This window comes from Limulus polyphemus, unplaced genomic scaffold, assembly GCF_000517525.1.
Source record: "Limulus polyphemus unplaced genomic scaffold, Limulus_polyphemus-2.1.2 Scaffold5957, whole genome shotgun sequence".
Taxonomy (NCBI): Eukaryota; Metazoa; Arthropoda; class Merostomata; order Xiphosura; family Limulidae; genus Limulus; species Limulus polyphemus.
This window is the reverse complement of record NW_013671567.1, coordinates 9447-26187: the sequence shown is the minus strand read 5'-3', so window position 1 is coordinate 26187 and position 16741 is coordinate 9447. Positions and strand designations below refer to the sequence as shown.

At 38.0% G+C, this 16741-nt stretch overlaps 1 protein-coding gene across 1 annotated transcript in view; it reads left to right on the top strand.

The window, feature by feature from the left end:
* LOC106473186 (IDLSRF-like peptide) overlaps positions 1-835 on the top strand; it is a gene marked incomplete at its 5' end in the record, with an annotated part of 8252 nt that extends 7417 nt beyond the window's left edge. The window contains one exon of the mRNA XM_013933866.2: positions 197-835. Coding sequence (XP_013789320.2) covers positions 197-390 — 194 coding nt within the window. The remainder of the gene's footprint in view (positions 1-196) is intronic.
* Positions 836-16741: the final 15906 nt, after the last annotated feature.

Below are 16741 nucleotides of genomic sequence, written 5' to 3'. Positions count from 1 at the left end.
CACACACACACACACACACACACACACACACACACACACACACACACACACACACACACACACACACACACACACACTACACACACACACACACACACACACACACACACACACACTTTTATTTCAGAGCGATTCTTATATATATAAGAAATAAACCGATTATTAATAAACGTTTATCGATGTATATTTTTTTCAGAGTCTGACACTATAGAAGATTTTGGCAAGATTCTAAATTTGATGAGATCAGACTTAGAGCATCTGAGGCACGTCTTCATGGCTGTAGAGACTGGAGATTTGAGCATGCTCAGAGCTCTAGGCTTCAGAGATTCGGAGCTAGCTGATGTCAAGTTGTTTTTGGACAAGCTTGTTAGCACTGGCTTCATGAACTAAGGCTTCACCCTTTTTAAAACCTTCTTCTCCTTCTCATCTGTCTCGGCTGTTCGGCATATACTAAGTTAACTAATTAACCAGAAACAGTTTCCACAAGTTAAGTTCGTGAGATTCAGAAAATTCAACTACCCGCATAACTTGAAAACTGTACGTTTAGAATCCATTACATTCTTGGTATTAGTATCGCAACCAATTATTTCAAATACTTCCTGTTAGTCACTTAGTTTTGTATGTTGAAGAGATCTTTTCAATTAAGATTTGTTTCAAAATATCAGAGACGAAAACCGACTCGGTGTTTTTAAGTTACTACAATATACAGCCGAGGTCCTGTTTTCACAATGTTGTACTCCTGAAACTTCCGAAATCTGTGTACTGAATCAGTCAAATATGTAAGCTGTGGCAGAAAGTCATGTATTCCGAATAAAAACCTTTCTTCTGACCTGAAGGCTGCTCAACTACCGTTAATTACTGCTTCAACACTACACATTTTAGGCGTATAACAGAAAAACAACAACATCCAATCAAAGAATGGTTCTTCTGACTTCAAAGACAAGATTTAAGATTCAAATGTCATTTAGTTAGTACGTCATTGAGTGCACGAGATGTACAATTAATAAAAAAAAATCATACATTCAAAACAGAAAACATTTCTTCTGACTTCCAATACTGGATTTAATGTTCTACTTCATTGAGCTATTACATTAACTTCTGGTAAAAACGAGGCACCTACGTAGATCAGAACTAAAAACGCATACCTAGTGATAAGCATATCCAATTACATACGATACTCGTATCATATCACTTATAATGATTATAATGTATTGTTTCATCAGTTGGGCTCCTCCAGTGGAACAGCGGTATTTCTGCGTACATACAGCGCTAGAAACCGGGTTTCGATGCCCGTAGTGTCAGACTACAGATAGCCCATTGTGTAGCTTAGTGTTTACCTACAAGGCCCGACATGGCCAGTGCATTCGACTTGCAATCTGCGGGTTCGAATCCCCGTCACACCAAACATGCTCGCCCTTTCAGCCGTGGGGGCGTTATAATGTGATGGTCAATCCCACTATTCGTTGATAAGAGTAGCCCAAGAGTTGGCGGTGGGTGGTGATGACTAGCTGCCTTCCCTCTAGTCTTACACTGCTAAATTAGGGACGGCTAACGCAGATATCCCTCATTAGTTGGGTATCCTTGTTGTTAACAGCACTTTCGGCCATAAACCCAATAACAACTTATGATTGTTTGTTCGAAGTTAAGCACAAAGCTCCACAATGAACTTTCTGTGCTCTGCCCACCACGGGTATCGAAACCCGGTTTCTAGCGTTGGAAGTCCGCAGACATACCACTGTGCCACTGGGAGGCAACAACTTATGAACTGCCAGCTCGGGAGGCTTAGCTTAGTACATGGATTAATGACCAACCTAACAGTACATAATAATCATTGTAATAAAATAAACATAAAATGACATTAAAAGCCACATACGTATAAATGAGAAATAACAAAAAAATAAAAGTATATATAAAGTAATTATAGTATTTTGGCACTTGAATATTATTTATGACTTTAACTTTATACACAACGTTAAACTGGTACACAGTTAAAAAACATTTTATTTAGGCCTATTTATGGCCTTCAAAAAGTTGACGACTCTACATGTTTCGACGTTACAACGCCATCCTCAGAATAAATATATATAAGTATTCTAACCAAGACTGTGTGTCCTCGTGATAGTAAAATTATTACTTGTTTAGGCTTGGGAATAAATATGGACTACCACACTTTGATTTAATAAATATAATAAACGATACTGTTAACGAAAGTAATCTTAAAGAAAGGATAGGGTATAACTAAATTACTACTGTTACTTCAAAATAAATAAACACTAACTTCCCTTAAACCAACTAAAATTGAAAAAGTTACACACTATCTGTGACTATAAGAACAGCGTCTTCACTCGCAGAGCACGTGCAAAACTCACGTCACTGCTTGTCATTCTATTATAAAATAACTGTGAAATATTGCCACCCCCAACTATCACCTGATTTACTAGTTGTAAAAAATTACTATCCACTTTTACAATGTCAGTTTTATGTAGCAGTAACGTGCACTGATCCAGAACAACAGGTAACTTGAGCGAAAGGAATTTAATCAACTTCTTTGAACAATATAGAATATACATATTATGTTCCTCGAGATGAGATTCACTAAATGTCGCACTTATAATAAGATAAAGATTTAGAAAAGGAAGCAACAAAATGGTGAATACGAGAAAGTAATTAGGTGAAACTAACTCAACTTAACCAATGATGTAATGTTATGCCATAAACTATAATAAAAACTTAGCATAACAAGAGGTAAGACCAATGATGTCGCAACATTATGATGGTTCTTTATTGCCTTGAAATATTAGCTTAAAATTTTATATGTAGTTTTGAAAAAGTTATGATTTTTGGTAAAACGATGAAGACCATAACTGGCAGTATTTGGTTGTAATTAAGCACAAAGCTACACAATGGGCAATATGTGCTCCACCCACCACGGGTATCAAAACCCGGTTTCTAGCGTTGTAAGTCAGCAGACATACCGCTGTGCCACTGGGAGGCTACTGGCAGTATGACAATTATTGAATTACTCGCAAAATTTAGTATAAGCCTTTTGTTTGTCCATTAAATCTTGTTTGGTTGAACAAATTGTAATGGATCTAATAGGCTGTGCATAGTAAACGTTGTAATATAACATTTCTTTTAATATTTGTACATGGAAATGAAAAGTTTATAACTTTAAAATTGAAAATATTTGTTTTATTGAAAACTTGTATATTTCTCCTTTTCTTATGGATCCCCAAATCCAAATAAAAATACAATAGTAAAAACTCTGCTCATTGATAAACGACTATGCCTTGAAGACTGATAATCAATTTTCACCTCATCCTGCTCCTGTACCTCGTTTTCTAATATTGCATTCGTTGTCAGATAAACCTTTAGGGCAAATGTCCCCATTTTCATTTAGAAGAGATTAGAGGATTAAAGAATCTACATTCTGGAGAGATCTTGGGGGAAACATCTACACCAAAACACAGTGAACTCCTCTTGAATTCGAAGGCCATTGGGGATATACCCATTGAGGTTACCCCCATGCAACTTTGAATTCCTCACGGGGAGTTATTGTTGAGAGGGATTTGAAGAACATCCCCGAGTTGGAGATTCTCGCTGGTTTCTCCAGCCAAGGAGTTTCTGCAGTGTGACATATCTCCACTCGTAAAGACGGATATATGCTGCCTACCAATGTTCTCATTTGGACGTTTACATCGCCACGTCCACCTGCTGCTTTCAAGACAGGTTGTTTGTTTGTTTTGAATTTCGCACAAAGTTACACGAGGACTATCTGCGCTAGCCATCCCTAATTTAGCAGTGTATAAATAGAGGGAAGGCAACTAGTCATCACCACCCACTGCCAACGCTTGGGCTACTCTTTTACCAACGAATAATGGGATTGACCATCACATTATAACGCCACCACGGCTGAAAGGGCGAGCATGTTTGGTGGAATGGGGATTCGAACCCGCGACCTGCAGACTGTCAGAGTCGTTTTCACATCATGTGAAGAGTCTTTTGACCTCAATGGATGTTCGAGGTGACAAGTCCACATCTACTCCTGTCTGTGTCCACACCATTCCTTCCATTGACTGCCTGGGTCCACCTCCTATTTCCCTGGCCTCTGGTGTATGCTTGGGTCCACCAATATGCAGAACAATCATTTATGCCTTCAGTTGCTGGAATCTAACTCCAATGACAGAGATCTGCCCACTAGACCAAGGGCAGGATCCATGGAAATAGGTAGACCTCCTTTTAATAAAGAAAAGTGGCATGGTCATAAACAGAAGAGTTTTCCCACTCAGCTTTCCTCCACCCACATAAAAATGGACACTTTGATACAGTGGAACTGTCGGGGTTTTGTTCTAATCTTGATGACATTAAGGCCTTGAGCAATTCCTATCATTCCATATGTCTTTCTTTACAAGAAACATTCCTAAAACCAGCCAATACAGTCATCTTTTGGCAGTTTTCTTTATACCAGAATGACAGGTTGTGTGATGGACGAGTGCATGGAGGGGTTGTACTGCTGCTCGACAAGCTTGTTCCCACCTTGTCTTTGTCACTTGATACACCCTTGGAGGCCGTAGCTATCCGTGTTTCCTTGGGTTGTACCATCACTGTTTGTTCTCTCTACTTGTCTCCTAGAGAGACTTATGATCAATCAGACCTTGATGCTCTTGTTGAACAGTTGCTGTCTCCCTTTTTACTCCTGGTAGACTTTAATGGACACAATCCCCTCTGAGGTGGTGCTGATATTGATGAGAGTGGTTGTTCTGCAGAGTGTATGCTCTTGGATCACGACCTTTTTCTCTTCAATTCTGGTTATTTTACTCATTTTCATTCCCCTAGTCAGTCATTTACTGCCATTGATCTATTGATCTGCTACCCCTTCACTTTTCTCCAGCTTTTTCCTGGAGGGTTGACAGTGATCCACGGGGTAGTGATAATTTTCTTATCATTTTGAGGTAATTGGCCATGGTCGATGCTACATGAGCCAAGTGCCACAGTGAAAGTTGGATCAGGTTAACAGGCCCTCTTTCAAATATTATCTCGGTACTTGATCCTGCCATTATTTGTCTGCCATAAACCAATGACTGCATCACAGCAGCGACTGACTGTATAGTCCAGGCAGCTGCTCGCTCTATTTCTAAGACCTTGACACGTTTTCTACAGTATTCTCGTCCATGGAGTCCTGTCTGAAAAGCTCAAAACGTGCCTGGGATACCTTTTGCAGGTATCCCACTCTTTCGAACTGCATTGCTTTCCAGTGGGCCCGTACCCATGCTCGGCAGGTCAGATGTCAAAGCCAAAACGAATCTTGGATTAAGTTTACAACTAGAATCTCTTCTATCAACAGTTCCAAAGTCATATGGGACAAGATTCGGAAGGTCAATGGGCAGTATTCCTCCCATTACTTTTCCATCTTGCTCTCCAATGGCCAGGAAGTTGTTGATGCACAGAGCATCGCTGATACTCTTGGTGAGTGCTTTTCTCGTGCATCCAGTACTTCTGTTTCTTCCTCCACCTTCTTGGCAATCAAGTCTCGGGCAGAGAGATTGCCTCTTTCCTTTCAGGCCAATAGTCCCTACAACTAAGTTCCACCAGTGTAAAGGGGCAATTATAAACTTGCTCTTCATCGATCTGGCAGTACATTGATCCGACCTGATTATGCTCACTATGAGATGCTGCGCCATCTGTCTCCTGCCTCTTTTGCCATTTTTCTGGTTGTTTTTAACCTCATCTGGCAGGAGAATGTTTTTCTGATGCTTGGTGCCAGGCTATTGTCCTCCCTTTCTCTAAACCTGGGAAGGATCCCAAGATTCTTTCTAATTATCATCCAATTGCTTTGAATAACTGTCTCTGTAAGGTCTTGGAGAGGATGGTTAATTCTCGTCTTGTTTGCTTGTTCAAACAACCTCCTATTGCCTACTCAGTGTGGGTTCTGTCGACAGTGCTCCACCATGGGCCACCCGATTCGACTTGAAACATCGATCAGGGAAGTCTTCCTCAAGAGGGAACATCTTGTTTCCATGTTCTTTGACCTTGGGAAGGATTATGACACTACGTGGAGGTATAGCATTTTGTGGAACTCCCATTCATAAGGGATGCGTGACCATTTACCCATTTTTATTCCTAACTTTTTACTCAACAGGCGATTCCAAGTCCGTGTGGGTTCAACTCTTTCCCATTCTTTTTCACAGGAACTTGGAGTCTCTCAGGGCTGTGTATTGAGTGATACATTTTTTAGTTTCAAAATTAATCTTATCACTATGCAACTTCTTCCTACTGTTGTAAATGGGCTCTATGTCTCGTGTCAGTCGTCGAACATGAGGTTTATTCAGTGGTAGTTTCAGACTGCTCTCAATTGCTTGTTGAAGTGAACCACAGCAAACGGTTTTACATTTTCTTTTTCCAAAACCGTTTGCATGCATTTTTGCCACCAATGGGATCTACACCCCAATCCCGAGCTCTGTCTCAGTTGATGCTGTTTTTCCCGTGGTTTCTAAGGCAAAGTTCTTGGGCTTATCTTTGACTGTAAGGTTACTTTCATTCCACACATCAAGAAGCTACGTGTCAAGTGTACAAGGGCACTGAACATCATCTGTGTCCTCTCTTCCACCTCTTGGGGAGCGGATTAATGTTCTATGCTTAAAATCTATCAAACCTTGATTCGATCTAAACTGGACTATGGGTCTCTGGTCTATGGTTCTGCCAGGACCTCGGCCTTGAAGATACTAGACCCCATTCACCATCTGGGGATTCAGCTATGCATGAGGCTTTCTATACTTCTCCAGTCTAGTGATTGTACACTGAGTCCCACGAACCTCCTCCTCACCTCTGTAGTTTGCAAGTTCCTCTACACTATGCTACCAAGCTTCAATCCTTACCACAGCATCCCATCTGAGATTGTTTCTTTCTTCCTCAGTGGGCCGTGTTCTTTCAGAACAGATGGTCTGTAATTCCTCTCTTTGGCCTTCGTATCCAGGTTGAATTGGGTCTGGCATTGGAGGACGTTGCTGTCCCTAATGATCAGCCCATTCCACCATGGCTTATTACCATCCCCATCTGTGACTTTTCGTTGTGTCATCTGAGGAAGATGGATATTCCTGATTGAAAGTACCATCTTCTCATTATTGAACATCTTTCGAGCCATTCTTCTCTTCCTATTTACATGGATGGTCCGAAATCAGGTGACTCTGTAGGTTCTGTCATGGTGTGCTGTGCTTGGTAGTTACTCGCAGGATACCCTCTACAGTTTCTGTGTTCACTGCCGAGTTGTATGCTATTTCTCTTGCCCTGGATCATGTAGAAGCTATGCAGTACAGTAATTGTACTATTTACACTGATTCTCTTAGCTCTCTACTGGCCCTGGAATCGCTTAACGTTAGTTCTCACCCTGTTCTCGTTGATATTCAACACCGATTGGCCCAACTTTCTCTATCTTCTATTTCCATCCAGTTTTTCTGGATCCCTGGCCACGTCGGTATTCACGGGAACGAGCTCGCTGACACCGCAGCTATGTCCGGCCATGCCTGTCCCATACATGGACTATGGTCCTGTCTTCAAGGCGCGGCTTCGTGCCAGTTGGCAGTCGACTTGGAGTGGGCAACGTCATAATAAGCTTTTCCAGATCAAACCTTCTGTTGTTCTGTAGCCGTCTTTTTTCCATAAGGATCGGAAGGAGGAAGTTGTCCTGGCAAGGCTACGCATTGGTCATAGTTTTTTAACTCGTCGATTTATTTTATCTGGTAAAGACCCACCAATATGTAGCCTTTGTGACACTCAAGTCACAACAGCCCACATTTTACTCTCGTGCCGTCATTACTACCATGAGCGGTAGCACCATTTTAGACACATGTTTTCTAAAAGTTTACCCCTGACCTTGGACGGAGTCAATGGCGATGATGACATTATCCAACTTGACCGTGTTTTTAAATTTTGACGAGCCATTGGCCTTTTTATTTCTATTTAAATATTTTATCTAAATTTTGGACATTGTTTAGTTTTAACTCAGTTTAATTTTACATTTTATACCAATTTTTTTCTTTTATCCTTTTTACCGGTTATTTGGCACAGATAGCATAGTAGCCAACCAACCAACCTTGGCACAGATAGCCTAGTAGCCAACCAACCTTGGCACAGATAGCCTAGTAGCCAACCAACCAACCAGCCTTGGCACAGATAGCCTAGTAGCCAACCAACCAACCAACTTAGCACAGATAGCCTAGTAGCCAACCAACCAACTTGGCATAGATAGCCTAGTAGTCAACCAACCAACCAACCAACTTGTAGGCTATCTGTGTTAGCCAATCAACCAACTTGGCACAGATAGCCTAGTAGCCAACCAACCAACCTTGGCACAGATAGCCTAGTAGCCAACCAACCAACTTGGTACAGATAGCCTAGTAGCCAACCAACCAACCAACTTGATACAGATAGCCTAGTAGCCAACCAACCAACCAACTTGATACAGATAGCCTAGTAGCCAACCAACCAACCAACTTGATACAGATAGCCTAGCAGCCAACCAACCAACTTAACACAGATAGCCTAGTAGCCAACCAACCAACCCACCGATAACTAGGTAAAAAGAGGTTATCTTTATATTTACAAGTACGATTAATTTACTAATTTCTACCATAGTCTTTTCTTTTTAAATAAGGTTTGTTATGTATTTGTGCTGAAGTTTACTCCCACAAGTGTTATCAGATTGTTTGGAAGACCATAGAAGTCTGTTATTAACTAAAAACATATAACTTGTAAGAATTCGTTTATTGTGAGACGATGATAATTTATATATTTATACATTTGTATTTACTAACATTAATTTCCCGGAATTGGTAAACGATCCTGAAATTGTAGATTAAGGGGTTTAAGGCGCTCGACTCGTAATCTAATAGTTGCGTTTTCGATTCCCCGTCACTGCGCATGCTCGCCCTTTCAGCAGTCGGGGCGTTATAATGCGACAGTTAATCCCATTATTAATTGGTAAAAGAGTAGCCTAGAAGTTGGCGGAGGGGGGTGGTGACTAGCTACCTTCCCTCTAGCCTATCACTGCTAAATTAGGGACTACTAGCGCAACAAAGCTCTCGTGTAGCTTTGCGCAAAATTCTAAGCACACCAAACCATTTTCCCAATAGGAAGACTTGTACAAAGATTACCAGAATAGAAAGTTTTCATTGTTCTCCAATCCTTACACTCGCGGAAGTTAACGATGTAACAATTATAATATAGAGGAAAAATCACGCATTCAAAATAAGCATTTCTTCTGACTTTAGAGATTGGATTTCATTTGAAGGTTGGTTAGTAGCCCATAGAGACACTGCATAGTGGGGTGTTACGATATAGTTGTTATATACAGGTTATTTTATTATGTTTACTTTGATCAGTGATGAGGTCAGTTTCAAACAGAAACTGTGACGACCTGATGTAGGTAAATTAAAACATTCTGTAAGACAGCACTCACGGTGAAGCAAATTTCAAACAGCAACAGCCTAGTTAGTGAACAGTGACGACCTGATGTAGGTAAATTACAACATTCAGTAAGATAGCACTCACGGTGAAGCAAGTTTCAAACAGAAACAGCCTAGTTAGTGAACAGTGACGACCTGATGTAGGTGAATTAGAACATTCTGTGAGACAACACTCACGGTGAAGCAAGTTTCAAACAGAAACAGCCTAGTTAGTGAACAGTGACGACCTGATGTAGGTGAATTACGACATTCCGTAAGAGAACACTCACGGTGAAGCAAGTTTCAAACAGTAATCCTTACCTAATAATGTATTTCTGAAGTATACGGACCTCTCTACACACAGCATGCATGTGTTTTGATGTGACTGCTCTAATACATGATGTAATCATTATGCAGCAATAGCTCCACCCATAGGAGGGTTATACATACAGTGACGACCTGATTAGGTGAAATACAGCATTCTGTAAGATAGCACTCACGGTGAAGCAAGTTTCAAACAGCAACAGCCTAGTTAGTGAACAGTGACGACCTGATGTAGGTAAATTACAACATTCAGTAAGATAGCACTCACGGTGAAGCAAGTTTCAAACAGCAACAGCCTAGTTAGTGAACAGTGACGACCTGATGTAGGTAAATTACAACATTCTGTAAGATAGCACTCACGGTGAAGCAAGTTTCAAACAGTAACAGTCTAGTTGGTGAACAGTGACGACCTGATGTAGGTGAATTAGAACATTCAGTAAGATAGCACTCACGGTGAAGCAATTTTCAAACAGCAACAGCCTAGTTAGTGAACAGTGACGACCTGATGTAGGTAAATTACAGCATTCTGTAAGATAGCACTCACGGTGAAGCAAGTTTCAAACAGAAACAGTCTAGTTAGTGAACAGTGACGACCTGATGTAGGTAAATTACAACATTCTGTAAGATAGCACTCACGGTGAAGCCAGTTTCAAACAGCAACAGCCTAGTTAGTGAACAGTGACGACCTGATGTAGGTAAATTACAACATTTTGTAAGATAGCACTCACGGTGAAGCAAGTTTCAAACAACAACAGCCTAGTTAGTGAACAGTGACGACCAGATGTAGGTAAATTACAACATTCATTAAGTAACAGCTTAATTAATGAACAGAGACGATGGTCATAAACCACAAATATTCACTGATTTCTTGCACTGAATAATACAATAATAATAGTGGTAGTTCATGTTTGGTGAAACTCGGAAAACATGTTGACAATCCAGCTCTTATCTGTGAGTGGGGTTACCAAGGCAACAGTGGTAAGAAACACGCTGATTAAAAGTGTATGTTCATTACTTCTCGTTTCATTTATTATTACGTGAACAAGTCTGAATAAAAAACATTCATTTAAAGATATAGATCCCTTAGATTACTTATAACTAAATATCCCATTAAACAACTCCTATTTTCTCCTCACTATTTCGAAGCATCATCTATCTATCGATAACACACTAAAGGTAGAGACTTGTATTGAAGATTGACTCGTCATTGCCCTGTGTCAAGCTACTCTCGTTAACAGCGATAAACATACAAAAAATAAAGTTCCTGAATAATTCTTCTAGACATAAAATTCAAGTTAGAGATTTGACTTTAAATCTAATTCAGCAGGTTCAATACCTCAAGACTACACCCCCCCCCCTTTCCCTTTTAAAACTAAAAGAACTGTCAAATGAACAGTCGGTTCATGAGTTACATTATTACGTTACAACTAAGTATTACTCTTGTATTTTCGTTACAATTTTGAAATGGACCCTAACACTGATGGTCCTGATATTATTATCGAATAAATTACTTTTTATATGTGTTTGAAACACGAAATAAACACACACATTGAAAACTCCAGTCCCTTGCTGTGTAGTATTTTTTTCCTTAGCTTTCATTTGTAAACTTTTCAATGATACAAGGAGGATTTGTTGAATGATATTGAATCAATCAGTCTGCTGTAAGGAAAAAAAAAATCGATTGTACCACCCGTCTGAAAAACCTCCATCACTGGGAGTGATAAATGTCGACGTCAACAAGAGGTCTGGGCTCGAATCAGCCCGGTTCGAGATTAGTTGGTTGAAAGCGATCGAAACTACTCTCCACACAGGTAAGCAGCCAAACGCAATCAGCTAATTACGTTGACGATTCTTATCTCGTGGCGACAAGTAGTGTATCGCCGGGTATCCTAAGTTCATCCCATTTTATTTACAACGTTTTTTGTTTTTTTTTCCTGTTCGCGTTCGCAGTGTTCATCAAAGCCATTAACGATATTATCTAATTCCAAACGTTGTAAAATATTATTTCTGCAATAGCTTTTATGATCAAACTGTTAAAATGTGCTGAAATATTTAAAGTGTATAAACCCTGATAAATCTTTTGGGGTTCATTTATTTAGAACAGGGTTCCCCAAACTTTTGCCCCTTTTTCTTTTATTGCTTGTCTTCACATACGCGACCCCCTCCCCCGCAATCTACTTTATGTTATATTTATAACACTAGATATTAATATGTACGGGAACAGTAAATGTAACCGTTAATGGATTGGGTATGCCAGCTTCATTGAATGACACTATCGTATACCCTCACCCCAATTATCCCCTTTTTTTTTGCTATTTGACAATAGTGTAAAATATGTTTTCAAACATTGGTCTAAAAGATTTAATTTTTCTTTATCAAAATTCTATTAAAATGTATATTTAAAGTTAATCTTTTTCGGGAAACCGGAAGTGGTGACTTCTTTTTTTCTTTCAAATTTATTGTAATAGTTATTTTAATATGCCCTCTGAAACTGTTACTTCGTCAGGCACCATTAGCACTTGCACGCTCCGAAACCGGACAGATTTGACCACTTGATTTAGATCTAACCCCACTCTGATAATCCTTCATACCCCACTTTTACAAAAGCAGGCTCATTTCGAATGAAGTGGATTCCGATATTTGTCTTTAATGCTACCATTCAGGAAGTATTATCGCACGCATATCTCGTGAAGCGAATGGTAAAGTTAAAATGTGGTACTAATTAAAGAGTACAATATATGAGACGCTTTGTCTGATGACTGACAGATCATCTTAATACAGTTTTTGTCGTATGAGAATCGGATGGGCTTTGTTGTATAGTAACAATGGAAAATTGTTACTATTTTATATCTTTGGGGGAGGGGGTCGTGATCGATAACGAGGGCAACACGGGCTTAAAGAGTTATATATATAGATATATATCAATATTTTAACTTCCCTGTGCTAAACTTTAGAGCGCTTTCACTGGTATTACAATATCTATGTGGAGAGCTTAGAGCACGGATCGTTCACGTTGTTGTACAATTAGAAGATAAAACCAGTATTTTGACTAAACAATACAATCCTGCTTTCAGACAATGTCTCCTTTACTGTATCTTGTTGAATCCAGGTAAGATCTGGAGTTTCTGATAAGCAGTTAAATCCAGATCAATCCCACTGTTTATGATAAGCCTTTGATTCCAGATCAATCCCACTGTTTATGATAAACAGTTGAATCCAAATTAATCCAATGTTTCTAATATATAATTGAATCCAGATAAGTTCCAGGATTCTGATACATAGTTGAATCCAATCCAATCCCAGGTTTCTGATAGATAGCTGAATCCAGTTCAATCCCAGGTTTCTGATAGACAGTTGAATTCAGGCCGATCCCAGTACTTCTGTTGCACGAAACAAAAAGCGATGTTCAAATAAATAATAAGTATGATTCATGAGGTGAATGTGAGCAACTGAGAAACAAATGAAAATTGTTATTGTATGTATACATGGTATAGAGAAGTAAAGAAAAATACATGAAACGGTGGATGATTTTATCTTAAGGATCTGTGTAGTCAGAGAAAATCAAAGATGATATTTATATGCCCATGACAGACTGTAATAAACACAAGTAATCGTGAATATGATAAACGTAATGTAATTATTAGAACCTGTGCATGAAGTAAATATACTGGAAGATTCGTCAGAGTTATTCTATATGACAGATTTTAACTTGAATATCATCAGAGTTATTCTATACGACGGATTTTTAACTTAAGTGTCATCAGAGTTATTCTATACGACGGATTTTCAACTTAAGTGTCATCAGAGTTATTCTATACGACGGAATTTTTAACTTAAGTGTCATCAGAGTTATTCTATATAATGTATTTTTAACTTAAGTGTCATCAGAGTTATTCTATGCGACGGATTTTTAACTTAAATGTCATCAGAGTTATTCTATACGACGGATGTTTAACCTAAGTGTCATAGAAATTACTCTATTAAATATTTCTGTAACTCGCGATCCAGCTGAATCAATCTATGTAATCAGTCTGTAATTCAACTTCATTAAATACATTCTATATAACTAATCATTAATTAGGAAGCCATCAATAATTAATAATTAATCAATACTCAGATTCATCAGTGTTGTTCTTCATAAATTAATCAATAACTTAGGACTTATCATTAATAATAATAATATATATATATCTAATATGTAATTTGGAATATGTAAGTTAGGACTTATCAGAACTTCTTATGATGAATTCTCATCTAATGTAGTTCTATGGAGTACGGTTACTAACCTAATGTGGTGTATATAGAACCAGTCGTTTGTAACATATGTAACGAGTCGTTTGTGACATACAGAACGAGTCGTTTGTGATATATATAGAACCAGTCATTTGTAACAAATAGAACTAGTCGTTTGTTACATACAGAACGAACCATTTGTAACATACAGAACGAGTCGTTTGTTACATACAGAACCAGTCGTTTGTAGCATATAGAACCAGTCGTTTGTGACATATAGAACGAGCCATTTGTAACATATAAAACCAGTCGTTTGTAACATATAGAACCAGTCATTTGTAACAAATAGAACCAGTCATTTGTAACAAATAGAACTAGTCATTTGTAACATATAGAACCAGTCATTTGTAACATACAGAACCAGTCGTTTGTAGCATATAGAACCAGTCGTTTGTGACATATAGAACGAGCCATTTGTAACATATAAAACCAGTCGTTTGTAACATATAGAACCAGTCGTTTGTAGCTTCTAGAACCAGTCATTTGTAACATATAGAACCAGTCGTTTGTAACATATAGAACCAGTCGTTTGTAACATATAGAACCAGTCGTTTGTGACAAAAAGAACGAACCATTTGTAACATACAGAACGAGTCGTTTGTAACATACAGGACCAGTCGAAAGATAACATTTTATATTTTATAAGACGGAAACAAATTTTGTCCATGGCCTTACGTCAACATGAACAAATCAAGGACTATAACAAGTTAGAAGAAAAACATAACACCACACATCATGTTCAAAACAGATTAACAACGCCTACAAAACTGATTAACAACGTGTTCAAAACGGATTAACACCACGTTTAAAACGGATTAACACCACGTTTAAAACTTAAAAAATAGGAAGAGAAAAAATGTAGTAATTAGATTGGATTGAGTCATCATTTGGATACGCTTGATGTTAAAAATCCAGCTTAAGAGATTTGGGCTTGTCGTAAATCCTCATATTAAGCCAACAAAAGAAAATAACATACATAAGCGTAAAACTAATTACAAAACATTAAACATGATAAACAATAATACTAAGGAAACTAAGATTAAAGAAAAAGGAAATACGTCATTGTCAGATAGGAAATTTTATTTTTCTATGATTATGGTTGTATTTATCAGTCACTTATTATATCCTTTTATCGTTTAGTTTACCTATGCATTTTAGTTACATTAAAACGTTAACTCGTCTTGTAGCTAATCACTTGTATTTTAAGAAAATATATCTGTAGGATGAAATGTTTTTATAGTTGAATTGATTGATTTTTTGTTGTTGTTGAACCCTTATTGCTTATTTTAGACCCTTACATCACTACTTACGAAACTCAGACACAGTAGTTTGATCCTAAGATCTACTTAGCTTATAACTACTAACACTTCAAACCTAGCATACACGCTTTATCAGTAATGTGTGTCCAATAACAAATATCAATGGATGTTGTTGTTGTTTGTTTTATCTCGGTGGATCAATTGAGATCCAGTCAGTACGCTGCCGTTTCCTTTCTGTAAGTATGCAACCTTTCCACGAACCACACGAAGAGATCACGCGCACCACATATTGAGAACCGCTGATATGAACTTCATGGCGTGTGACAAGCCTTCTAGAAGTTCAGAAAATATTACATATCTTAAGCATACAGTATATGTTATTATTATTATTACAATAGAAAAATTCTACACTTTTGTTTAATTTGTTTGTTTGTTTTTGGTCAAGCAGAAAATTATACAATGGCCTATCTGTGCTCTGCCAGTTGCGAGTATCAAAACCCAATTTTTAGCGTTATAAGTCCACAGACTTACCGCTAAGCCACCGGGGAGTGTTTCTTGTGAAACACTTTGAAAGATCCAAATCGTTCAAACTAAGGAACATAAACAGTAAATGCTTCAAATACTGTAATCGTTTAGTGAACAAAAAAATTAAATTCCAACCTTAGAAGGTTAGGTTCTCAAAGGTGTATTTTTAAAGCTAACAAATAGAAAGTAAGATTATTGATCAACCATCACCCATGTGCTCATGCTCATGTTTTGTGACTTTTAAAGCTGCGTCATCTGAAATCAGTCGATAAATCGATTATTATTTTTTCACGTTTTCACACAAACAGCAGAAAACAAGTGTTTAAAAAAACTCAAATTCTTAAAACGAAGAAGTTCATTTAACATAAACAGTAGACAGATCTTTATGTGGGGTCTACCTATCACGCACGAGAAACGTAAACCAGAATTGGGAAAAACAGTAGTGATAAGTAAAGGTTAAGAAAATTGGGATTATGGCCGAAAATGTCGTTAAAAGCGAATATATAATTGATGATTCTGTACATTTTAAATGGAATTTTAATTGGATTTCTAAGAGGCATGTTCATTAGAATTGGTTGCATTATAGGTTTTGGTTTTCTTTTGTACATTGACTTATAACTTTATATACTTATTGTCAGTCTGGTATATGGACTTGGTTTCTCTAATTTATATGTCATTTTTAATTATGTACTATGTAATTAGCTCACTTTTTATTAAAGGTTATTAACAATTCTCAACACGACATCCGAGGTTTTGTGACAGTATTTTATCGACGATTTATATGGTCACGTGCTATCACTGAAAGATTTGGGAACAGAAAAATAAAGCACATGTTAAATGGTTCACACACACACACACACACTTCACAAAATGAACAATTTAAACGGATCAGAAAACACT